Source organism: Tauraco erythrolophus, chromosome 15 (assembly GCF_009769465.1).
Source record: "Tauraco erythrolophus isolate bTauEry1 chromosome 15, bTauEry1.pri, whole genome shotgun sequence".
NCBI lineage: Eukaryota > Metazoa > Chordata > Aves > Musophagiformes > Musophagidae > Tauraco > Tauraco erythrolophus.
The window spans coordinates 16,100,655-16,126,923 of NC_141479.1; the positions used below are offsets into that span (position 1 = coordinate 16,100,655).

The 26,269-nt window shown below is 36.6% G+C and overlaps 1 protein-coding gene across 2 annotated transcripts in view; it reads left to right on the top strand.

The window, feature by feature from the left end:
- WWOX (WW domain containing oxidoreductase) overlaps positions 1-26,269 on the top strand; it is a 528,024-nt gene that overhangs the window by 10,234 nt on the left and 491,521 nt on the right. For both annotated transcript variants that reach the window (XM_086620786.1, XM_086620787.1), the window contains exon 5: positions 18,453-18,559. In XM_086620786.1, the coding sequence (XP_086476912.1) occupies positions 18,453-18,559 (107 nt within the window). The remainder of the gene's footprint in view (positions 1-18,452; positions 18,560-26,269) is intronic.

Sequence of the window (26,269 nt, forward strand, 5' to 3'; positions counted from 1 at the left end):
GTGGTTTTGAATAACTGGCCGTTTAATTTATAAGCGATAACCAGAAGTTTTTCTGGTTTATTCCTCTCTCGTAGCTTTTTTCCTGTTGGTTCTGTTGGCGTATTTCATTTTAAGTGTGGAAAACTAGCTTGACATTGGTAGTAAGAAAAAATGGTTGTTGCAAAACTTGGGCAAGTTAGATTGTAGCGTATCACTTAAACTCTAAGAGTCTGATTAAGTTACAACTAAGAATGATTAGTAAATTTTAGCAGAAATGACATGTTTGATTAAAACGTATTTTTACAAACCAAGGAAATGCAAAGCAACCTACTTTTTTTTCCCTCTTAACTACTAACATACAGGTAGCAGCTATGTTCTTTCATTCTTTCTTTTTAAATTGATTTACGCTACACCCATGGCTGGTTTGCATCCCCTTAAAAAACATAGCCAGTACTTCCGGATCAGGTATATGAAATCAGGGAAAGAGACTTAAAGCTGAAACTGTTTTGAGCTCACCTCTCAGAACAGAGCCTGTGCAGCTGTTGAAATGTGTTGTATTTTTAATGAGCTGTATTCCCAGTATCAGGTGTCATAGTTAATTGCAGCGAGGGTTTGTATTTATACACAAACATAACTGATCATTGTGAAACTGCAGAAGATAATATTTTGTCAATGAGTAACTTGATAATTTGCTTAGTATTAGTCGTTGTAGTACCATGTAGGTGATGAGATTTTGTTCACATATGATGGTGCTTTTGTGTTAAATGGAAATGAAGTAGCTCTGCAATCCTGTGCCTTTCACTATATCTCCTGCACCTGATTCAGAAATCTCTCTCACATGGGATGTTATTTGAATGCTTTACCTCTGTGAGCAGTGTAGAATGGCTACCTCTCTTGAACCATTCTCTTCCCAAATTGCTATAAACTTTTCTGTCTCTTTTACTGGAAAAAAAGTAAAGTTTCAGTGATCTGGGATGTGGGATTGACTGTGTTAATTCTGGGACCAATAGCATTTAAGATCTGGTACTGTTAGGGCAGAAATAGAACTTTAAACTATTGGAAAGCTAGGAATCTCTCTTTTCAGTAGGCACACAGTGCTTGCATTAATTCAGAAAGATCTCAAGGTACTTGTTTTCTTGTCATCATTTTATTGTATTAAAAAAGTTATTTTTGGTAGCTTTTAACTTTTTTCTGTTTATCAAAGGAGTGCAAGTAAACCTGTGCAGAAACAATACAATACATGTGGCCAGACTGCTGTGCTTCGACTATGTGCTTTTTGTATTTCATACTGGCAGAAGCTAATGAAAGTTCGTTTTATTGAGGAAGTGACATATTCCATAGCTTCAGAATTTCTGAATTCCTAATTTCTGAGCTATTGTTTCTGTATGTCGTGTACAAGTGTTTGAGCACTTCCTATATTATTATTGTTCTGAATCTTTCCTGTAGTTAAAAAGCAGAATCTACCTTCCGAGCTCTAGTGGAGGCAGGTGTGGTTAATCTTTGTTGTGTTTCTTATGCCAATTGAATAATATCTAATTGAGTACTGACTATTTAAGCTACTACCCATAAGAGAAGCAAAATCTAAATTTCTCATAAAGATCATTTACAGTCTCTAATAGATGCTGGCTAGCTTTTACCACTATGCTCTAATCTATTGGCAATGGAGAGATAGGAAAAGTATGATGAAAAAGAGCACCATTACTTCTCAAGAAATCAAAAATTTACTGCTTTGTTCCTACAGAGAAGAGAATTTTGTGAATATGGGGAACCATTCTAGTTGCAGAAGTTACTGAGATTATTTGTGGGTGACATCGCGTTTTTACTGAGGCTGGCTTTATCGGCCTTCACAAAGAAGGTAACGTTAGCTGAATCCTAATTAGACCAGTGAATGGTCTCATTTAAGTCAAACTCAGATCATATGGGAGGAATAAAACACATCCTTACAAATACCGTTGAGGACTCTCATTTTAATACTATTAGTCTGACTGTCTTAAATATGTTCATTGTCTTTCACTGTATTGTGTGGAGCTTGGAGGTCTAAGCCCACAGATGTTTGTCTGAATCTGTCAGTAAGGAATCGTTCCACTTTGGTTTTGAGCTAGATTGCAAATTTTCCTTGAAAAATGTGCACATTTTTCTTTGAAAGCATCAGGTTTATTTTCTAATTTCTCTCGTCTGTTTCCAGATGAAATAGTATTTAAAGGCCGTACAACTGGCAGGACTTCTGCAAAGGAACTGCTCAAGATAGTCCTGTTTCAGATTCACTTTATGATTTCTTGTATAGTTTTGGAATTTTTCTTATGCTGTAACGCCTGAATTTTGTAAGCCTTGAAAAAATTCAGCCTGTTTTTGTTGAATAGTTTGTTTTGGAAAAAAACAGTCTTTAAGACAAAATACATCTGTCTAGTTTTGGTCTGTATTGTTATTTTTCTCAATTCTATTCATACGTTATCTTTGCTTGCAGATTTTTAAGTGTAAACTTTTTTATATCATGATGAGCAAACAGCAAGGTATTTGCTTTCCAGTAATCATCTCTGTCTATTAGCATCTCATGTTCTCACTAAATGAGCATAACTTGTGGTGAAGGAACTGTTACAGCCTTCGCACGGTTGTATGTTTTCCTGCTGGAAGTGTTTCACATGTGGTGAACTGAAGTGGACGTTATTTATGGAGGTTTGGGTTCAAAGCTTATTGTGAGGCAGAGAGATCAACAATATATAACTTTTGGATTATTTTTCTTGGCCAAGTCCTAGCTGCCCCTGAGATTGTTTTCATGGAATACTTTGGTATTTATTGGGCTTTTAAAAGCATGAAAGAGTTGTTCCTTGATGTGTATTTTAATATTTTTGTGAATTCTAGGCTCCATGTATCACATGTTTCACTATTATAAGCAGCACAGTATCTTCAGAGAAAAGCATGCTTTGCCCTGGTAGAAGAAAATAGCCTCTCATGAGAAAAATAAGTTTCCCAATAAAAACATCATTTTGCAGATGCAACTTTTACAGCAGGGTCTTCTGCCAGCTCAGTTGTGGTGTTTAGGGACTGTTTTCTTGCCATCCGTGGCCAGCATAATACTGGCAATGAAGGTTTGGTTTTAAGCTCTTTTAAAACGCGGTTGTGTGGGGAGGGTGAGGGTAAAAAATAATCGTCCTTCAGCCGAGTACAGTTTGGTGTTGTGTATGCAGCTGTGTAGTTTAGTTTCATGTTGTTACTCTGACTTTGACAGACTTAGTAAGCGAGCAGTTTTTCCTCGAGAGAATGAAGAATTCATGGGAAAAGTAATGCTGAAAAATTAAAGGCTGATTTTTTTTAAGTCCTGTGTTCCATGTGCGGTGGGCCAAACTTGACATGGATTGTCTTGAACTACATTAGTAGCCCTACCATAAAAATGTTGGTGTCTGTCTAGAAGTTTTATTGTTTTCTTCTAACTTAAACACAGCTTAAAAAATAAACTTACACTTCACTCTTTTTTTTTTCAGTTATTTTCTTTGTGGAAGTCCAAAACTTTGTAACAGGCATGAACGTTGTTGTACCAGTATTTTTGGGGAATGGGAGTACAGTGCTTTCCCAGGAGAGCCTGGATCTTGTAGGAAGTGTATTTTTGGCCAGAGTGCATTGTTTGGGTAGTTGGTGTAGAAAAGCACAGTTTATGGAGCGGACGGCGCCCGTAGGGTAGAACTTTTAACTCATTCTTTTGCAGGATGTTAATAGCTGTCAGTCAGGGATTTATGCTGCTGTATTTTGAACAATTAAAAAACTACTAAAAGCTATTATTTTCAAACTTTGAATAATGTTAATAGAAGAGGGTTCTCACTGATTTATAGTGCTGTACTCTGAAAATGTGTAGTAGGTCATAGTGATGGAGTCTTCCATGAGTGCCATCACTTTATTTTAACTCGGGTGGAATACTAACACTGCTCCGCTTTATGTATGCCTCCGACTGTCGTCTTGTTATATATTGTAAATATTAAAAGGTCCTTTTGGACTTCTGTAATTTATTTTTCTTATTGAGTAAGCTGAAAATGGTGTCAGATGTTCGTACTGCTTTTCATGTCCATTTTGATGAATCTATTTATTACTTCTGTAATAAGAAGTACACATGGTTGGTTAGCCAAGTTATTGAACTTCATCAACCTTGGCTGAAATTCACAATGCATGTGAAATTTGTTGTAACATGTAAGAAATTACGTCTGGGCTAAAAGGTTCAATAATGGTTACTACTTGTAATGGAATCTTTTCACAAAGGATGGGGTTGAGGTATACGACTCTGTTGTGCTTTCTGGTACTCCTGTTACAGGGGAATAACGTATTTGTGGAACAGGAGCCTTCATATGTGGTACTTACTTTCTTGTCTGTTGCCTTTTAAAGTTAAAAAGACTTTTCAAGGGGCTGCAACGTAACTTGATTGCTTTTCTGTCTTTTGAAATATTTAATTTCACAAAGGTTTTTCTCACTATTTTGTGCATGATTCGGTCTATCTCACTGCAACACAGAACTTGCTCTCTGCGTCGTCTTGTGTCTGCATGTTTTCAAAGTGAACTGTGCTGCAAGAGTTGTTTGAATAGTGTCAGCTGTACATTTGTATTTTTTCAGAAAGCTTGTTAGATGATGGGGGCAGATAACCTTAATAAATGTATTCTGTTTTCTAATGACAGTATCTTCTGAGACAGCTAGTGACTTTCCTAGGTATTATCGACTCTAGTTACAGCTTAAAGATGTATATTAATGGACACCGTGTTTTTGGCTTACTGGCAGAAAGTTTCTTAGGGACTATACCTATGCTAAGCAGTAGGATAACAAGAAGAAAGTATTTCAGTATCTTGTGTCCCTTTCAATCTCCTCATGCTTGATTGTGTCAAGGATTTAGAAGGTTTTGAAACTCAAGTCTGAAATAGTAAATCTGTAGCAAGAAGGATGTGAAAGGAGGCAGGTAAGAACTCAGGAAGATAAAGATCGAAATCCTGACCTGATTAACAGGAGTCTTGCTACTGACTTGAGAATTAGTGAGGCCAGAATTTTGCCTGAGTTACAAAATAGTAATAGTACTGTGAGAAAGAAATTGATCTTATGTTCATCCTAAAGTCTATGACGTGCAAACCTTTGTAAAAGCCAAGACGGCGTATGACTTAAGAAAATAAATACATCAAATGTCACATTCTTTTAATAATTCTCAAAGGAGACCATCAAAACAAAAGTAATTGTCTTCTGTGATTTTTTAAATTAACGATATTTACAGTTGTTAGTTCTTAGACTTTCGTGTTGTTTTTGTTATTCTTCTGCGAGAGACTTTCTTCTCCTTTTTCTATTTCTTCTATACACTTTTCTTTTTAATATGGGAGATCTTTGTTCAGCTATATAACCTCAGTTTTTCTGTTTGTTTAACATCTAGCTGTTTTTGATTCCTTGCTGTATTTCTACGTGATGGCTTTTAGTACTTTATCTGTTGCTTCAAAAAGCTGCCTACAAACCTCCTGTCTTCAAATCTGAATAGTTTTGTAGTAATATGCTTTGTTTCCTCTTCTTAAATTAAGTATAATTACCTTGGTCACTGTTTCTAAGTTCCTATTTTTAGTTAATGTTTTGTTTATCCCCCAAAACCTAGCGAAGTTAGGTTTTCTGGTCGTTACACTTTCTTGGTAGTAATAATATCTGTGCAAACAAGGAACCATCACAGTTCAGTTTTGGATATATTTAAATCTCTTCCATGCACTGTGACTTGAGGTTCAGAAAACTGATTGTAGCTTAGAAATTTTTCGTTTTTTCCGGGTTATGTTATCTCTGTAGAAGGTACATTTGTTGCCACTTCATTATTTATTCTTTAACCAAGCAGCTTTATCAGCACATTCTTTAATTGAATTTTCTTTATTTTGGATATCTAAACTGAAGCTCATAAAACTTGTGGGGCATTTTCCTCTTGTGATGATTAGTCAAAAAGCTGCCTTTGTGCAAAAATTCACTGTCTGTTTAAAAGTTCGCAAGGAAGATCTCAAATTCTCCCTTAACACAACCAGATTGAAGAAAGCAATTTTATATTGTGTATTCAGAGATCTAGGAACTGAGAGAGGTTCTGGTTGTGTTCCTCTTCTGCCATTGGCAAGCATGAGCAGCATTTCTTGCTTCTGTACCTTTGTACATTACACACATTCACTATGCTACTTAAGATTTTGAGAAACGTGTGATTAGTCTTATTTTACATATGGAGCAACATGTGGCTGCAGTAACTGACCTAAGTTTGCAGATTATGTCCCTATTCCAATTTAAAGTGAGAAAGTTGGATTCTTCTGTCACAGGATAAAAAGTGTACTCTGAAAGCTATTCTAATTCTTTAACAGAAGGAGTAATTAAGATATATTAAGAGCAAAAAATATGGCAACTAGAAATGTGTAAAGCAAGCTTTTCCAAAAAACGCTTTATTTGTTTGGGTCTGTGTCCAGCTGCAAGCAATATCTGAGGAGTGTAAATCTTACTCTTGTTGAAGGATTTTTACCTCTGAAGGTAAATTGGGACTATTTTGGGCCTTGCTAAGATAGGCAATGACTTGGCAGCACACGTTAGGCATCCTGAGTGAGTGAAGATTGTGATTTGTGAGAGGTTCTTACTGTATCTGTTTGTGAATCTCGTCTGTGGTCAAAGGAATAGAGACCTGGACTTCCTGATTCTATTCTTTTTATCTGGTACTTTAAACACTTGCCTCTTGCAAAACAAGAAGTTGTGTGTCTAGAATGTAACGCAGATATGCTTCATAATGGTATGTGATGTAATTTGGTGAGTAAATATCACTTACTAGTCTTTATACACACAAACTAAGATTTTGTCATGTAACTGGGGAGTCTGTCATGGCCAAGGCAGACTGAGTGTGAGAGCAGGAATTATACAGCCTGATTTTTTTGTGTGATCTGGAGTGAACTGTTAAGTGCTAGATTCTGACTATCAGAAGAAGTAACGCACTTTACTTAATTCACAGTAATGTGCAAATTGTGCTCTAAAATCTTGAGTCACAAGATAATCACAAAACCAGTAGGTTTTAGAAAACATTTAATATGCTTATTCACCTGGCAGTTTTTTCTATTTTACAGATGTAAAGTTTTGTAGGTGTTAATGTATTTCTGGATTTAACATCCCCTTCCTCAAACTAGCAAAATCTAACTTCTTTGAAGTTTTAAATAAAAATGATATAGTACATGCAGGTTTAAACAATCTTCTAAAGCAAATGCTATTGCTTTAAAGCAAGTGCTATTGAGCTCTTGGATGGGTTGCTGGTGTTCCAGCTGTTAGCAGGTAGACTGTAAATGTAGTCTAAAAAAAACCCCCAACATTATTTTTGGTGTGAGAAGATGCATGATGTGTTTTCGTGCCCTTCTGTAAAGTGCAGCAAAGATATTTGAATTCCCCCCCCCCCCCCCCCCCCCCCCCACCCCCGTGGCCTTATGTTATAATTTAATGTCTTCTAATTCTTGCTTGTTTTTCCGTTCTCCTTACTCTTGTCTATGGACACTTTTTGTTAATACTGTTCTTATTCTTCATCTTTTGTTTCAGAACTCCATCTCCTGCCTTACTTTGTATGTTGGAACCACATGATGGATCATTTGAGTTACATAACAGCTTCCCATCTCCCTCTTTCCTTCATAGTTTAAAGTACACCCAAAAGGTTGGCCAGTTTTGAACCTTGGGAGGTTGGTACCCATCCTGAATACCATCTAATCCAGAAAAACTAGACTTTAAGGAGGTAATCCAGGACTGTATGAATTCCCAAACCTCTATGTCTTGTTATCTTGCCCTTTGCTAGCTGTCTCTTGTCTGCTGTTTTTATTTGCGTGCACTTGAAAGAACAAAGAACTGCATCTTCCCTGTGTTCAGTTCTTTTCAGAGGATCCTGAAGTGACTTTTGTATTAAAATCTTCCTCTGCTGCTGAACTAAACACAATGTCTTATCTCATGTTGACCAAAGACAGAGCTGGGTAGTGACTGCCAGAAATCAAGTAGCGTTGTTTTAATTTTCAGTCTGCTCATTTGTTCCTTTCCTCTGTGACACAGTCTGTAGCTCTTTAGAACAGGACATAGTTGTGTATGTTTGATTCTCTAAGACATCTTTTTTGTAACCTAATTTGTGAGCTGTTTAGGAAAGAACCTTGTTCTATTTTTTATCTGTAAAATGTCTAGTATACATTTTAAAATTTTTCACTATTGCTGTAACTTATATAAATAAATATCAAGTTTATTTTAAGAAAAAATTTGGTCTGATTCATGTTGCGGTACTTTCTCAGTATTTTTACATAACACTGAGTATTTATCCTGAAATAACTTACAGATTAAAGCTTGGAGGATCTAGCACTTTAGCTGACAGCACAGTATGTCTTTTAATTATTCTGGCTTGGATGAAGTATTCCTCTATTAAATTTACTTCTTTTATTAACATCAATCTGTTGTACTTGCCAAAAGGAGATTCAAAACATGCAACTAATTTTTTTTGTTATGTTTAATTAGGACTTAGCTAAGTAGTACAGGAACCTGTGGTACTGTTGGCTTACAGAAGAATGGAGGTGTACTTGAAAAGAAGCTAGACAACTTCTGTTTTTTTTCCTTCATTTTTGCTTTGGTGGGAAAAACTGTCATGTTGCCTAAAGCTACTGCTGATGCAAAGAGCAGACTTAGAGAAGAAGAGTTTGCCAACCCCATTTCTTTGAACTTGGAACGTTTTTTTTTAAAGCCCGAGAGAGACAGTCAAAGATAAATTTTAAATTCTCTGGGCTTTTTTCCAGTCACTAAAGTAAGCTTGTCTAAGAAGATGTGTTAAAAATAGCAACAATAAGGGGCGGGGGGAAGCCCCAAAGTTTTGGGGATGAGTTTAAAAAAAAAAAAGTGCCCATCAAAACAGCTTTCAAAACCTAGTTGATACTGAATATCTGATCAGACTTTTTGTAAACCCAATTATGAATGCTCTTATGCTGGCAATTTTTCAGGACACAGACCCTTTAAGGGTGTGTGGATTAGCTAGAAACTGGAATCTCTTTATTGTTGGCCTTTGATACTTCCGACTAATGTTAAGTAAATCCTTATTATTTTTTTGTATGTGACTGTTTTAAGTTTTGTTGCCACTGCTTTAGCTTGCCTCAGCTTTACTATAAAATAGCAACGAAGCTACAGTAGAGTGCATGAAAATGTTGTTATTTATTTCCTTAATAATGTATTAAAGTAATGGTACTTATAAATAGACTGACTTTATTTAAACAAATAAACAAAAAAACTGGTCACTTATCCCATAGTGACTAAACATTCAGGAATGATTATTTACTGGGAAACTGTGTGCCCTAAATGTCGTGTCAGATTTGACCACTGAGATGTGATCTAGATGTCATTGAGATGCTGGTTTGATGTTGACTTACATTATGGGAAGATTTATTGTTTTCTGCTACTCTAGATTTGAGTTAAATGTTTACTTTAGAAGTGTTTATTTTGCAATAAAAATAGAAGTAGTGTATTAATATAACTGTAGTCTCACAAAATATTTTTTATCCTTTATGAATATAAACATATGTAGTTCTGAATGAAGTAATTTAGATTTTTTTTAACTAAAATTAGGAATATGAGTCACACTAAAATGAGTTCTGCTTGTTTTGAGACTAAGTTGCTAGCTCAGGTTTCTTTTAAAATTTATATAACTTTTTGTTTGATTCAGCTTGGTAATAATACATGTAGATGCACTTCTACGTGGGAAGGTTATTTTTGTTTAGAAAATGCGAAGTTGCATGCCGAGTTGCTGTGTATTCCGATGCTGCCTATCTTCCTCCATGATATGTTATCTGTTACAAAGGAAAAAAAAAAACACATAAACAGAAAAATAAACTCCCTGATTTCTTCTTAAACATTAAATTATAAAGCCAAATGCTAAATTCTTATGTATATTTTTTTTAAATACAATGATTGATTTGTGTTAGGAAAACTGGCTGACTTGTTTGCAAGAAACCACACAGTCATTTTTAAAGACAATCAAAAGAAAACATGGATTTATTCAACGCTTGAAGAAACACCGAGAAATAAAAGTTCAAACAGAGTAATCTGCAGTTGCAGATGTGATACTAAGATATGACTAGTGTTAATTTCTGCAAATGATTTTAGTATTGGTAAAATGCCACTCTGATAGCATCTGTTGGACTGATACAGTACACTTTAAAAAAATATTCAGGAAAAATTTGTTTGAGATTTGGTAGGAGTGTGGTCCTGTCATTTAATAGATGAAGCATGAAGGCTGAGGCTCTCTTCCCCCTTAGAGGAGGGTACGCTATTTAAACAGAGCTTTGAGATCAGTTGGAGTGGAAGATGCATGTTTGAATCCTTTCTGACTGGGATTTTTGGTCATTGATGTACCTCTCATGCAAGGAGTAGATACAAAAGATAAAACTGGGATTTCACTGAAAATTCAGTTCTTCTCTCTGATTGTCCCCTCCACTCTAGTCCCTGACTGCTGTTCATCCATTCAGGCACCTAACGAGACCTGTTTGAATTTATATGACATAGCAATTGGAAAAAGAAAAAAAAAATTCTTGATTGGGATGATCTGTGCAGTTTAGCATTAAATTTCCGTTTTAGTTCTGTCTCCTCCTATGTTTTGATTAAGCTTCTTTAAGAATATCTAACTTATTTCAAAGCCACAGTTTTTCAGGGTAGTCATGTCCATGTGTTTTAGGGGCAGACGTTTGATGGTTGGTGGGAATGGCCTTTACGCTACTAAACCAATGGCACGTGTTAAGGAACTTGGCTCTGTATTTAATAAGCTGCATCTCACAGTAGGGTTCATTCCAGGCTGGAACCTTTGGTTGTTATTGGGATATTTACATTGGATAGTAGCACCTCTACAGCATAAAGGAGAGGAAACGTGGGTTCCAATCTGCTGCTGGCCTGTGCCTTTGGCTGGCTGAGATAATCGTCAGTGTCAGCTTTTAGCAGAGCTGGAAGAACCGAAGTCCAAGCTTTGTTCCTGTCGTGTGTAGTTGCATTTTAAAGTGGGTTTGGTGAGCGTCTTTGGACAGTACAGCTAGAGTAGATACCAGATCTCACTGCAACTTTGTGGCTCTTGGTCACAGCACGTTTGTAATGTACATGCCTGGCACAGTCAGTGTTCCGTACTTCTGTTTGCTTGCAGCATCTTCAGTTATGAATTTACCGTTCTTTGCCTCAAATGATGCATTTTTAATTTTTTACAGGAACAGTGAGTCACAGATCTTTATAATTTTATCAATTTAAGGATGTTTTTTCACACTTGTTTGGTGTTGTGCTGCCTTCAGATGAAACATGTTTTGAGTGTTGTCAGTGACAATGGCAATACACTTATTGTGAAGAATAACTTTGCCTTGCCCAGAACAGTATGTTGCAAAGAAGCGTAAAGTATAATGAGTGCATATTTTTAAGTTGGTTAGATGGAAAACAGAACCAATGCATTAGTCATCCTGTTTCATTTTGGTTGGCTTTTTCTGTGGTTCATGGTTCCAAGAAAAACACATTTGTCCAATTTACACACAAAGGGAGAGGCAGGATGTATCTTTCATATAACATCAAACTTGTCAATGAAAAAATATTAGTATGTGTCATTACCATGTGCCTGCAAACACACAGAAGCAAAGGCAGCATTAGTATTTAGTGCAAATTGCTCATTTTAAATTTAGTCTCTTAAAAATACCTTGGTGCTTTACTTTGGAGCAACTTGAATATTACATCTCTAAGATTTTATCCTAAATACCCATATTGAAGCAGAGTGATTGTGGCCAAGCAATCCTGATACAGAACGCATGGTGCTTTTTGGACTCTGGAAAGTATGAGTTTGTCCATGATGTGATGTTTTGCATATGCTGCCATCACTCCATGTGAAAGATCTCTTGGATGTTGTAGCCTTTAAACCACCAGCACAGGCAATGAGAATCTTATTTGCAGAAGTTTCTTCTCTCAATCGCACATCATTTTTGCCGTATTTCAACCTGAAAAGGAGCTAGCGTAACTCCTGATTCTTTGTCACGTTATCTTTGAATCTGCTTTACTCCTTTTCTGAGAAAGTGTTGAATAAGATCTGATAGACTGTCACTGGCGTTTAGGTCTTCCAAGTTTAAATAAATCTAGTGATGTCTAGGAGACAAGTCTCTCTTCCATTTATATGTACTTCTCTTGGGTCCCAAAATAAAAAATCTAGTGTCTTTGTTGAGATGCAGAAGTTGGGATGAGAGTCTGTTTTGGATTATAAAGATGATTTGTTCAAGTTCTTGAGTGTTTAACATTTTCACAACTCTACTCTGTAATAAAACTGGACTTAAATTGCATTTCATGTAGATTACATGTTGCATTTAAAAAAAAAGTATTAGTATTGCTTTTTGTGTCAGGGTTCTGCTCTTAAGGTTTTCCTCATTTCATGCCTTTTTTGCTAAAACTCAAGTTTACTCTTGATCCAGGAAAAATGTAGTTTTGTTTTCAAAGCAAAGGGAGTTTGAAGGGAGTAACGTCTTCTACGTGGAAAAATATTTTTATGATACTTTCATTACTCCTGCATTACAAATAAAATCAAGTATGATTTGGATGATGATCACATGTTGCAGATAAATTTTCTGATGGCTGAGTTAAAATTGTTGTGCCTTATCAGAATGTTAAGGGTTTATAAAGATTCGTACGTACTGGCCTCTGTTTGGTAGCTCGAAGCTGCCAGGACTTTGTTGGTTCTGAGCATGCCATAGGTTTTCTAGATAAGATGTTGGACATGTATTGTAGAAACGCACTGGCCAAACAGTGAGAATACTTCTCTTCTCCCAAAGATCTTAAACCAAAGTAACATTGAAGTGTCAGAAATATTGTATGGCTACATACAGAAGTTGTTTATTTTTTTCTGGAATGAACTTGGAGCAGGAATACCAAAACCCCAAGAAAATTGCATCTGTCTTTTTACTGTCTCCTGTGTATCACTTCTGCCTGGAGGAAGCAGCGTGTGTTTTGAACGTTGTTAGAGCTGAATGCAAACTCCTGAGCTAGTGGCTATACTGCCCTGAGTGCAAGAGGCCAGAAAGTATTTTTTCATGTACGTTTAGTGCCAAGAATGTTTTAATTAAAAGTTTCATTTTTCTGGATTGCAGAATTAATTTAAAAAACTGTTGCTTTTAATTTTTGAAGGTTATGTAAAATTATTGATCCTTCCCAAGAAGAACCAAATTGTACAAGTAAAAAACTTCCTATTCATTGGAAGTTGGATTTTTACTTGCAATGTCATAATACCATATATGCAAAAGAAGTTTCTCTTCTAGCTACTGGTTTATCAAGGAATGATTTTTGTAATACATAGCACAAGCAAGCTAATGCTTGCCACTTCCAGTTCCATGGAGCATGTTTGTTCACCTGCCTGATTTTGCCGTGTTTACTGTAGTGGAAGGGAAGAATGTTTTCTTCTGGGCTCCCTTTCAGTTTACAGTCAAACTGCCTGTGACAGGGTTCAACGATGGCTGACCACTTTAAATCATTACTTAAGCACATGTGAAGCTGAAGATGTTTTAGAATCTCTGGTCCTCCAGAGCTCTTCTGTCAGTGGAGAGAAAGGGAGAAATGATTTTGAAGAAACTCAATGCAAGCAAAGCCTTTAGTCTATTAAATTGAGGACTAAGCTGTTGCAAAGAAAGATAGCATCACTGCTTCTGAAATGTGTTGTAAATGACAGAACCAACGTATCCCGGAGCGTTTGGGAGAAGGTAGGGAAGCTGGAGAAATCTCGACGTTACCTGAAATGTTTTTGAATTTCATGTTGTGTATTCAAACTTTATTGTATTTGTAATAAAGGAATGTTTTAAAACATGTAAATGCCTGATGCAAATTCTTTACAAAATGTCTTGCAATGGTAAACGGTTTATATGCTTTCAACTTCATTTAAACAAGAAATCACTGAGTTACTTTTCCAGTCTGTGAATCCCTTTGTTTTATAGAGGAGGTTGCACCGTTTCACAGAGCCTTATACTCATCTGGTGTATGTTGACACAATGTAGTTGGCATTAATTGAGCGATGCGAACTGCTCGTTAATTGAGACTGTTAGCTGAAAATCTGTCCCAAAATTCACTGATAGTAGCCGACTGCAGATAGACAAGAAAGTGAGAGTATTGAACTGAGCAATCATCACAGAAGATGAAGAATGAGATCTGAGTGCTGAGTCTGTGAAAAGCATGCTGTAAGTAAGGGGCTGAAGGGCTTTAAATGCCTGTAACAAATCCCATGCGCTTGTAGCTCTCTTGTTAGTTTGCTCCCAGTCTTCTAGGTTAGCTGCTGATGTGGAGAGCTGTGCCATAATGTTTATCCTCATGTATGTCTTATTCTTAAACAGGATTGTCACTTCTGAGTGTCAGATTAGAGCTCGTTCAGCTAAAGCAACAGCAGCATGAGTAGTCGGGCTCAGGACACTCATCTCTTGAGATTTCCAGGGCAACTGCTTGAAATTTAGCTTAGTTTTATAAAATACTTGCTCAACATTGTGTTCTATTGAGTATTTAAATATGCTGTGATTGCTTTTCCAAAGTGTACATTATTTAAGCATGTTGTTCTGTCACATTTGGGGGAAGTATCTATCTTATTCTTTGTAACTGGCTGACCTTTGTGCTCAAGTATATTCCCCTATGCTGTTTTTCTAATGTGGTTGTTTCTACTTTTTGTTAAAAAACACAACTAGTATACAACGTGTGATTTTTCTATAGGAAGATATTCAAGTTTTGTAGCTTTTTTGAGCTGCCTACTTAGAAATCTGAAAACTGAAGCACAGAACAGTAACACGTTGAGGCTGGGCATGGTTTCCTTCAGCCATGTACTCCCTTTGCCAGCTGTTGCAGCTGGGCAGAATGTGAAAGGCAATAGTTCTTGTTGGCAGTAGGCTCTGCTATCTCTTTTACCTGGGTCACATAGCTCTGCAGCAGCAGTGCCTCAGCACTGTGGTACAGGGAAGATTCACCACGCGGAGGATATGATTTGTTTCCTGGAAAAGATAACCAGTATCATTGCCGTTAACGTTCCTACGTTGTGAAAGGGCTGTGTTGTGAAAGTTTGGTTCTTTTCAAGTCCACAGAGTTGCATTTGTGGATAGAATTAAGGTTCTTCTAGTTCCTTACTTATGCATGTCCATAAGTTATCTATATTTCTCTTTCTTTTTAACCCTACTGTGATTTCTTTTTTGTTTTGAGGTTTTACTGTGGGCATTTATGATGTTTATGGTTTAACTTTGGTGTATGTAACCACATTCGATGCAGATTTTGATTTACGGTTTTAGCTTTTTGTTAAAAAATTAAAAGGACTTGAATACAGAAGTGCTTCCAAACTCCTGCTTCAGGTGTTTCGGTCAGAAATTGCATGCTTCTAAACTCCTGCAGAGTCGTTTCTTAAACTGTAGTGATTCTTAATTGTACTGCTTAATGAGGATTTTTCAGGTCTATGAAGGTTTATTTTGAGGATGTATCTAAAAATGCTGCAGTCCGGAGAGTGAGCAAGTTGATAGGTAGATCATACTTAAACCCCAGTGAGTTCTGTGAAGTAGACATCGTGTTACCTCTTCTTGATACATTTTGTTTGGTAGATGGTCTGAGAAGATGCCTTAACAATTACGCTGCACACAAAGTGATAGAAAGACCAAGTAGTGATAGTTACATACAATCCCGACGTTATAGCCAGTAATTCAGGAGTTGAGTTGGAACCTTTAAGTGGTTTGGGGTACCTGGATTTGTTTTTCTCCTTTGGCATGCATCTAGCTGTCCTAAATACAGTGCAAGAGTGTTCATGAATGAGTTAGTAGTTTAAAATATGTCTGATAGAGAGAGACATCAGCACTTGACCTGTGGCAGTATTTTGAATAGAAGGCTGGACTGCTGCTTAAAAATTCCGAAAAGAGGTTTTTTTAAGCACATAATTTCACGGAAAGATTCAGAACATGTCTGCCTAAGGGTGAAGAATCATCCTTTGGTAGCCCAGAAGAGAGCGAGTAAAGAGGAATGTTTGGCACTCATCTCCAAGTTTGCTGGGAAAAATCAAGGTGGTATTACAATTAACTGAACTTGCAGCATATAACTTGGTTAAATTTTAATCTTTCTCAGGTTGGTTTATAATGAGAATCAAGTTATTAACTGTAACAGCAAATGGCATGATATTTATTATTTTGCACAGTGTGGTATGGAGTAGTGTTAGCAAAACATCATCATGCTTAGCTAATTAAACTGTCCATCATCTCTAGATCTTTGTAAAACAGTAGAAAAACTGTATTCCCAGGCATTCCAACTATTTTTTAATATTGTGCTAAGCTGGTCAAAATAAGTGTGTTTTTTTGTGCAAAGCAAGAAGTATACAGCTAGCTAATAGTACTCTGGTACAACATGTCTTACATTGGTTACATGACAAATTCTAGTTAAATACGCTTAAACTGGAATTACGAGCAGGGGAAATCTTTGCATATGCTGTCGCTGAATTCATGTGCATGCAATGAATTACGCAGGTAATTAAAGTTACTTTGGTACAATGAATGGCTTTGAAAGAGATACAAGAAAATTGCTTGGACTTAAATACTGTAAATATGTAATTGCAGAAAATGGTACAAATTCGTCTTGGTGTCTGTTGTTTTTATAATGTAAGTTATGTCTTGTGCTGTAACTGAATTTTGTTGCTCCGGGGTGTTGTGGAAGTGAAACAGCCCATCTTAATAGGTTTTTTGGTAAACAATTTTTAGAAGGAAAACATGAACATGCTTTAAATGTCGTAAAGCTAAAACAAATACCTTTTCTGTTTGACTTCTTCACGTACTCAAATTGCTGGGCATTTCAGTTTGATTCTTCATTTTCTAGTTTAAGCTTGTCTAATTGGAACTCATTAAGCTGCGTTATGCCTCTCAGCTAGATGGAAATTTCTGTTGTTGTTACAGTTCTCCATGGAGATGGGCACCCGGTGATCCTGTTGAATACATCACAAATATGTAGTAGCTCACACCTGATAGAAACCCAATTTTTGGCTGAGTTCTCTGCACTTCATGGGCATCCTGCACTTCCAAGAACTCATATTCTCCTGGTGTAAATTGTCACTGATGTTTTTTTGTTTAAAAACTTCTGTGCAGGTTTTCATTAATGAATTGAACAGTGAAACAAAGTGTGCTTACAAAGCTTGCAGATGTCAAGGTGGAAAGAGGGAGAGTTGCAGCTCTTGGTGAACAGTTTCATAATTTGAACTGATCTCACTAAATTGCAATACAGTCCTGAATTAACAAACTGAAATTAATCTGAAATCTGAAGTCTCCTTTTAGAAAGGAGAAACAAAAAGCCCGAATACAGAATGGGAAAGAAGTGATTAACACTATTGCAAAAAAAGATTGTGTACAGTCATTTAGAAATTCACTGTGAAACTTTGTTCTATGGATGAAAGAAGAAAACCTGAGGATAGAGATTCATGCTGCGCTTTAATTGCAGCAAAGTGTGAACCGCCTGTCCACTTGTTTCAGGTTTAGAAAGAATGTTCTTGCAGATTAAGTCACATCAGTGAGTTATGCAAAAGAGGGAATTTTTAATTAACTGTTTTTTCTTTGTATCATCTGGTTCATCTAGTGACTTGTTCAGCCCCATGATACTGTAACCAATATATTGAAGCTGCATGGTATTTGATTGGTTATTGATAATGAGAACAATTGTGAAAAATTGATTTCTGTATTTCAGTTGATGATGGGACAAAAACAGAGTTGTTATTACACAGATAATTCAAGGAAAATTTTAGCAAAAGTTTTAAAGTACATGGATAATAAAACACACATGTAGATTGCAGATCTCCTTAGGCAGAATCTTGTTTTGACAACCCCCTGCCATGAGCGGTTTAGCACTTGGGTAGTTCTCTGGTTCCTGGTTTCGTGCAGCAGTGTTGTACAGATGGGGTGGTATTCGGGTTGGAGAAAGGAGTAGTTATCTCCACGTGATTTTGATTCTTATTCCCTCACACATCCCATTGGATGATCCCTGTGCCATATGTGGTCCTCAGATTGATGAATCAAAGGCTAACTGGGCATCTAAAGAGCCCAGAGCTCAGTTTTACAATACTCTTGTAATATATATATTGAATGTATTACTCTTGTAATACTTTCATTGTGATGTTGCCAGGCATAATAGCTCTGCAGTCTAGCCCTATGGTGGATTCCTCGCAGTCAAACAAGTAAGGAGCAAGTATAATCCTGCACTTCTAAGAGCTGAAGACACCCAGGAAGAGAAATTGAGTCTGCTTTTTGAATATCCTAAGTCTTTTTTGCATAAACTGTATACAATGATTGTCCCAAAGACCTGCTCAAGTTGAGCTGTCTAACTGTTTTCATATGTGCTCTTAAAAGCTGAGTCCAGGTGACTTATCAAACAGATAGTCAGACTGCGGGTAGCGTTAGTGTACCCTTTTCAGGTAATTTTATAGCTCTGTTTTGTTACTGAGATATTTTTCTGACTAGGAAAATGTTTTATCATAGGTTTTGAAACTGCGAAGTCTCTTGCACTGCATGGGGCGTATGTTATCCTGGCCTGCAGAAATACGTCAAGAGGCACTGATGCTGTACAGCGCATTCTTCTGGAATGGGTAAGTGAATGTATGTAGTGTCCAGCACTAAGCTGTGTCTTTCAAGACATGAAGTCCTTTGTGCAGTACAAGCAGTTAAATAGATATTACATTGCCACACAAGAATCTAAGGAAGAAGGTATTCGTCTTATTTTGTAACATCCTGTTCAGTCACTGGTGTATCAGTGATAGAGACTTTTCCTTTTCATGTGACCCTCTTGGACTGCGAGGCTTGACGTGCTGTTATCTGTCTTACAGATGCTTTGTAAGGGCAAAAATATTTGAAAAAAAGAGACATGTTTCTTACTTCATAGGACAGGACACTTCCAGAACCGAAGTGTTCTAACTTCTAACTAAGCCTTGAAGGTGAATGTACACACTCAGATCTTACAGATGGCCACTATTTTGCCCATAGTTTTTAGACTGTAAGAGATCAGAGGATCGTTTGACAGAGTGTAGTCAATGGCTTGATCTCCAAGTGGAGACCAGTGATGAATGGTGTTTCTCAGGGGTCAGTACTGGCGCCGGTGCTGTTTAACGTCTTTGTCAGTGACATGGACAGTGGGATCAGGTGCACCCTCAGTAAGTTTCCTGATGACACCAAACTGTGTGGTGTGGTTGACACGCTGGAGGGAAGGGATGCCATCCAGAGGGACCTGGCCAGGCTTTAGAGATGGGCCTGTGGGAACCTAATGAAGTTCAACAAGGCCAAGTGCAAGGTCCTGCACATGGGTCGGGGCAATCCCATGCACAAGTACAGGCTGGGTGGAGAATGGATTGAGAGCAGCCCTGAGGAAAAGGACTTGGGAGTGCTGGTGGATGAGAAGCTCAACATGAGCCGGCAATGTGCGCTGGCAGCCCAGAAAGCCAACCGTGTCCTGGGCTGTATCAAAAGGAGCGTGGCCAGCAGGTTGAGGGAAGTGATTCTGCCCCTCTACTCAGCTCTTGTGAGACCCCACCTGGAATACTGCATTCAGCTCTGGAGTCTCCAACACAAGAAGGACATGGAGCTACTGGAACGAGTCCAGAGGAGGGCCATGAAGATGATCAGAGGGCTGGAGCACTCCTCCTGTGAAGATAGGCTGAGAGAGTTGGGACTGTTCAGCCTGGAGAAGAGAAGGCTCCGGGGTGATCTTATAGCAGCCTTCCAGTACTTAAAGGGGGCCTAGAGGAAAGCTGGAGAGGGACTTTTTCCAAGGGCATGTAGTGATAAGACAGGAGCAATGGCTTTAAACTGAAAGAGGGTAGATTTCGATGAGATCTAACGAGGAAATTCTTCCCTTTGAGGGTGCCGAGGTACTGGAACAGGTTGCCCAGAGAAGCTGTGGATGCCCCATCCCTGGAAGTGTTCAAGGGCAGGTTGGATGAGGCTTTGAGCAACCTGGTGTAGTGAAAGGTGTCCCTGCTCATGGCAGGGACATTGGAACTAGATGATCTTTAAGATCCTTTCCAACCCAAATCATTCTATGATTCTCACACTTTTCAAACCCAAGAATGTTTCCCTCCTTTTCTTTCCTTGTCCATCAAGTCCAACAGCACTGCTGCCAGGCAGTCTGTCTGAATGGTTTTTTCTGCTTCCCATTTCTTCCCTCTTTATTTTTTTTTTTGTCATGCAAATACAAGCTCTTTGGTACTGTCTGTTCCCTTGTTTCTCTTTGACTCCTAACTTCCACCCTCTGTGTTTTTTTTGCTTTTAAGGCTCTTATTAAAATTTATTCAGTGTTCTTAATTTATTCTTACCACAATCATTTACTTACTAGTAAGGATTGCAGGCTACTTCTGAGCTTGCTATGACTGCTGACTGTTGACACAGTCCTATGCATTTTACTTTAATAATAAACCACAGGATCAGATTCTTGGAATTTTTTCTTTCCTGCTAAAATCAGTGGTGAGTGTTTTAGCTTTATTTCCCAAGCTCTGAAAATATTTCAGCTGCTCCCAGATGATATGGTAGAGCATTCAGTAGTATTAGTATTTAAACTAGAAGTAGTCTACAGATAATTATAATATTTATTATTGCAAAACAAACAGTGCTTATTTACAGGTAAGTACTTGCAAATAAGTGATGTTTACAATATTGCTAATTTTTGTAACCATAAGCTGCTTCAAGAAAGACTTTGGATTTTAGGCCTCTTTCTCTTGCTCAGATGATATTAATGATTTACTGTAAAGGATTGGGAGGGAAAAACCATCTTCCTTTCCCCTTCAATACTTTCACATTAAAGCTCTCTTTTTGTTTTTGTGGTGTTTTTGGTTTTTTTTTTTGTATTTCAGTAGTGTGGAATTCCAAGAGAGGAAAGCATAGCTTGTGTTGCTTGAAGTTCATCTGTCTGTTCTCTTTCAATAGAACTGGATTTGGTGGTATTCTGTTTTAGTAGTCCCAGTCCAGCTAAATAGGGCCATATGTGTTTTGTGTCTAACTAAAATAAGGCGGGACTGAGTACCTTTTATTTCAAAAATATTGCATTACCCCCTTAGTTCTAAGCATCTCTAAGCATCCCATTGAAGGCAATGGGAGTTCAGGAGTACTTGTCCTAATAACTGTGTTATCTCACCAAAAGTTAATGAGTTGTTAATTGAATAAAGATCACTGAAGGTCAAATTACTTCAGAAACACTACATTTATTTACTGACACTTTTCAAATTCTAATTGTTCAGAAAAGAATCTCATCTGTAAACTGGGTAGCTGGTAAACCTTCAATGCATCTTTGTAATGGCTTTGTTGTTGTTTATTGAGAGGGACTAATTAACTTTGATTATTACACTAATATTATGGCACTTTGACAGTCCCTCAGATTTATGACTCTGGGAAAATAAACAAATGAAATGCAGGTGCTGGAGCAGAAAGAATAAGTTATTACTGAACTTTAATTACTTGGAGTGTGTAACCAGGAGAGAATTAGTTGATGAATTACAAGATGCTTAAAATTTACATCAAGTTGTAAGCAATCTTGAGGAAAACAAACACAAACCTGCCCCAAAGTCAGCTACTGAAAACAGAGAGACAAAGATTAATTTGATTGATTGATACTAATATTAAAATATTGATGTGAAATATTAATTTTTAGCTTATAGGTGTAACTACTGAGCAGGAAGTTTTTAATTGAAAATTCTTTCCTAAAATTAAAGAATTGAAGCAAAATGTCAACAACCTCTGCATACGGTTCAGATGAATTCTCAATATGTAGCTGCAACTATCCTGCTATAAAGAACTTCAAAGCATCCACGATATTTTGTCTTCCTTGTTCCGAGAGAAAGCAAAATTATTGAGAGGAAACTGGTTTACTTTTCAATTTGGAACTAATTTTTTTTTTAAAATACAAGTGTTTAGGATGCAACCTTACAAAGCTTCATGTTCGTGTTACTCAGTATTTTTGACAACAATAGTGCTACCTACTTGTTTTATGTTTTCTTGTAAAATTTCGAGATTAAGTCTCTAAGCTGTACTATACATACTGTCTTCCTCCAATATTTTGAGGGGGTGGAAATTTGGTAAATATCTTCCCACTCTTCAACTGAGTGTCCAAACTCCATTTACTTCTAATTTGCACAAACTATACTTTTATAACTAAAAAAGTCTTTGCCATATTGAGCTCTAGTGTGTTTAGAGGTCATAAGTGTACTGTGTGGGTAATGAAATTGATATTTCTGTAACAACATGTATATTACCAAAAGCAACATGTATCCTATGGTGGCTTTTCTGTGGGACAGTGTACTTTAGTCCTCAAGGTTTAAAGGTCAGACGAAGAGTATTTCGTTTTTCTTGCTTTTTGCTGTCTGATGCAAAAGAGAGTTCTGTTTATTTCTGTTTATTAGGAGACAAAATAATTAAAAACGGATAGAGAAAGAACTTTATTATTTCAGGTTTTGATAGAATTATCTTAATGACAGTCTGTATTAACTAAAGCATGAAATTTACTTTTTTTTTCCTATATATTTCTTAAAAATACCAACTTCAACCACCACCACTGCCAAACTACAATAAAGCAACAAAAAAACCCACCAAATCAAACCCACTGTAATGCAGGATTTAAAGATAAAGTACAGCATATGTTACAATACTGAGGAAAACCATCCAGTTTGTTCCCTTAGTGAGTCCATTTGTGAGATCCTTGTCTGGAATGTCATAAACTGAGTGTCTGCAGAAAGGCAGCCCTTTGTTGGCCCTGTTGTACTTTTAAATAAGTTGTTAGGCAAAACCCCCGGTTTCAATCTGCTTTTAGTGAAAGCTGAAAATCAAGTTTATAAAGAGAAAATGGGACAGCTAAATGGCTTGAAAAAAATCCAATTGTTAAGATTTAAAGAGAACAGAAGGAATAATAGTAGAAAATAAGATTTTTTTTCAGATTAGTTGCCATTATGTTTAAAAAACAAATTCAAACTGATCTTAATTGACTGTTGGGGACAAATCTAGCAAACTTTGCTTTTAACAGTTTATGTCTGAAGAGCTGGTTTATAGTGTTTGAGCCATTTAGTAGAGATTACCCATATGAACTTGCTAATTACTTTAGATAACTTGCATTTGTTCGTAACCTGCGGTATTCCAGTTATTCTCTTTCTAAACTACAACAGGATTTTGCTAATATTGCAGATAGAGGGTAATTGCCTTATGTAAAGCGTTGTGACAAGTTTTAATGGGACTACTCTAGCTAGTCTGTCAAATATAGATTTTGTAGAGAGGTAGAGTTGATTATATGGGTACAATCTAGAATGTTTTACTTAAATACATGTATATATAGAGAGAAAGGAAGAGAAAGTACATAAAAGAAGCAGATAAAAAGAGAGATCAGTATAGCTTTACATTTGATATCTTGAAAACGAATGTTGTTCATGCACGATGACATTCAATATCAATTTAAAACTGATAATTTCTTGCTTAGAAATGAGGAAATTAGAATTCTAGAGTTATGATTCATTTTAATCAGAAAGAAATTGTCAAACATAAATCTCTCCTTGAGTAGTGAAAAGGCCTGAAAGCAGCCAAGAAAAAATATCAATACTTTGCAAAGGAGGAATGATTGTTCCAATTTGTAGCTTAATTGACTTTAAGGCTTAATGAAAAACACTACAGTGCTGTTTGTACACATAGTTGCTCTGACGAACATTGAAATTTATGCTTCAGGAAGAGAAGCTAGGTAATTTATTTTACATTATTATTGATATAATTTTCTAATTGAGTATGAGCAGAATGTTTGGATAAGACTGCGTAGCTCCAGATGTTAGCAGTATTCTCAAGAAAATACTTAAGAATATGAATGAATAAAATATTTCATAAATCATGACTTTTCTTGCCAAGAAGCTCTCATTTATTTATTCCTGTCAAATAGTCTTTGAAGTAGATATTAAAAGATAAATTGTAAGTTTAATATTTCATAAAAAGTATCATGTTTCTTTTGTAATTATTCCTCAGTGTTAAGCCTACAGCTACATCAAAGATTAGATTAAACTGTAAAAAGAAAATTTGAGTTTCCTTTATATGTAGAAACTTATAAAGTAGAGATGTGACAAGAGAGGAGAGAATGGCTATGAAGAAAACCAACAAAATCAGCAAGACTTCTTGCTATATTCCTTTCCCCCAAAGTATTCTCTACCTAAGGAGTGATTTATATTCTTGCTGATTAAGTAGCTGAATGAAATTAAAACCTGATAAGCGAGTCTTTGTATTCCAATTGTAATCTTGCAAAGCACAGAAAGAAGCAAACTGGGCGCGTTTACACAGAACATGGGCAACAGTGTTCGTGTGTGGACTATGTGTTCCTTCAAGGAAGGGGGACTGATTTCCCACGTTGTGTTTCATCTCCACTGGTGTCCTTGGTTTACAATTTTTTCATGTATGTGCATGGAATGCAGGATAGCTCTGTAAAATAGTCTTCTGTCTTAATTTCTTGATACTAATGGATGCTAATCTTGATACAGAAGATAAAATTTCCTTTTTTAAACAAATGTTAATTTTGTGAGCTTTTTCTGTGAATCAGGCTATTAATACATGATTTCCATAGACTTTTTAAGACTATGTTAGAACCAGTACAATAAATTGTGCTTGGAATTAACTTATATGAATGATTCAGGGAGGGAATCTCGTCAGGATTAGTAGTAGATTTTAATTTACGGAAAAAAAACTGTAGAATGTGTAAAAGATGAAATAATGAAGCCACAGTCTGTTAACACAGAATTAAAGAGTTTCAAAGTGGTGCTAAATAAAAGCTCTAAAGAAATAATTTCTTCAAAATAGAAAGTATTTCAGAATATCATACTGGTACAACACATGCATTTGTGAGAAAATAACGTTTTCAATATTGTGTTATTTTGTAATGAAGAGTTGTATTGTGTTTCAAAGCATGATATTCTAAGTCTATGTATTATGGCTCACATGCCATCACAGTGTAATACACAGTTATGAAAGCCTGCAATGTGTAGACATATTTCATCTTCCAGCGCTCTAAATAGCGACTGTGCTGAAGAATCAAGATAAAAGGAGTTATCCAAACCTTGCTGTGGGGAAAAGACCTCGCAAGGAGATGCAGTGTCTTTTATTAAGCTAACTGGTAATGCAATAAAAAAAATTCTGGGTCAAATTGTCTCACTTGCGACCATAGACACTCAAACTAAAGCATTATTGCCACTGCTGAGTTAATGCTTTTTGTTTTTTCTTCTAAAGGATGTGAATCCAGATCTTTCTGAAGTGAAGGAATCTTTTAATTGACTGTAATTGCAATGGAATCAAAGCCTATGTTACTAGCAGAGAATTGATAGTATAAGCCTTAACCAGTACTGGTGCTAGTAAGGACTGATTGACAACGCTATGAAAGTATGACCAGACTTTGGCTTTAATGTTCAGGAATTCAGTAAGTTCCTGTAAGGAATCTGCTCAGCTGAGGCACCTTAAGAGAGTGATGTGTGCTGCAAAGTTATTTTCCAAATACAGTGGGATAGCGAATTGTTAAATAATTGTAGATGTAATTTCTAGGCAGGAGTAGCATGCATAGACAGTACTAAGAGAAACTAAATGTAATACAGTCTGTTAATGTAAGAAGCTGGAAAGCAGTTGCTCTTGTATTTTGAAGTCTTCTGACGTATTCTGAGGTGACAGGTTCTTTCAGTTTGCAGGCTCGTATATTGGGACTGTAACTATCCACACAAATGTGTCTCAACCTGTCAGAGATATTGATCTTATCAGTGAAATCTGTGATCTAGAAGTTCTTCTGCCAGATTCATCTCTAAAACCAGCTGTGAATCAGTGAATGTAGCCACTGAGAAGAGCCGGAGTCTTTTTAATAATTTCGAAGGAAATTTGTGCTTAAAAAACCCCACACAATGTTAAAAACTTTAAACAGTTTAACCAGCATTTACATAGATGAATTGTTGAGATCTATCTTTTTGTATGCTATAAACATATGGCATGAATTTGCTCTTATTACAGATGCTGAGAAAAGAGGCAAATATTTATATTACATTCATGTTTTACAGTAAAAACACTGTTCAGTTTGTTTATACAGTTCCACTGTTACAGTTTTTATGGTTAGTAATGAAACCACTGTAAAACAGAGTCAGAATTATATAGCAGATGTGTTAAGCCCCTAACTTTAAGGGTTGGGCATCCTTCTGAATACTGATATCGTTTAGTTGGAGAGTTGATGTACTGGCTGCAGCTGAACAGTTTCATACCTACATCTTCATCTGTAGTTAGCACTGCACCGTTACTAAAAATAGAGTTTTAGTATCAAGATAAGT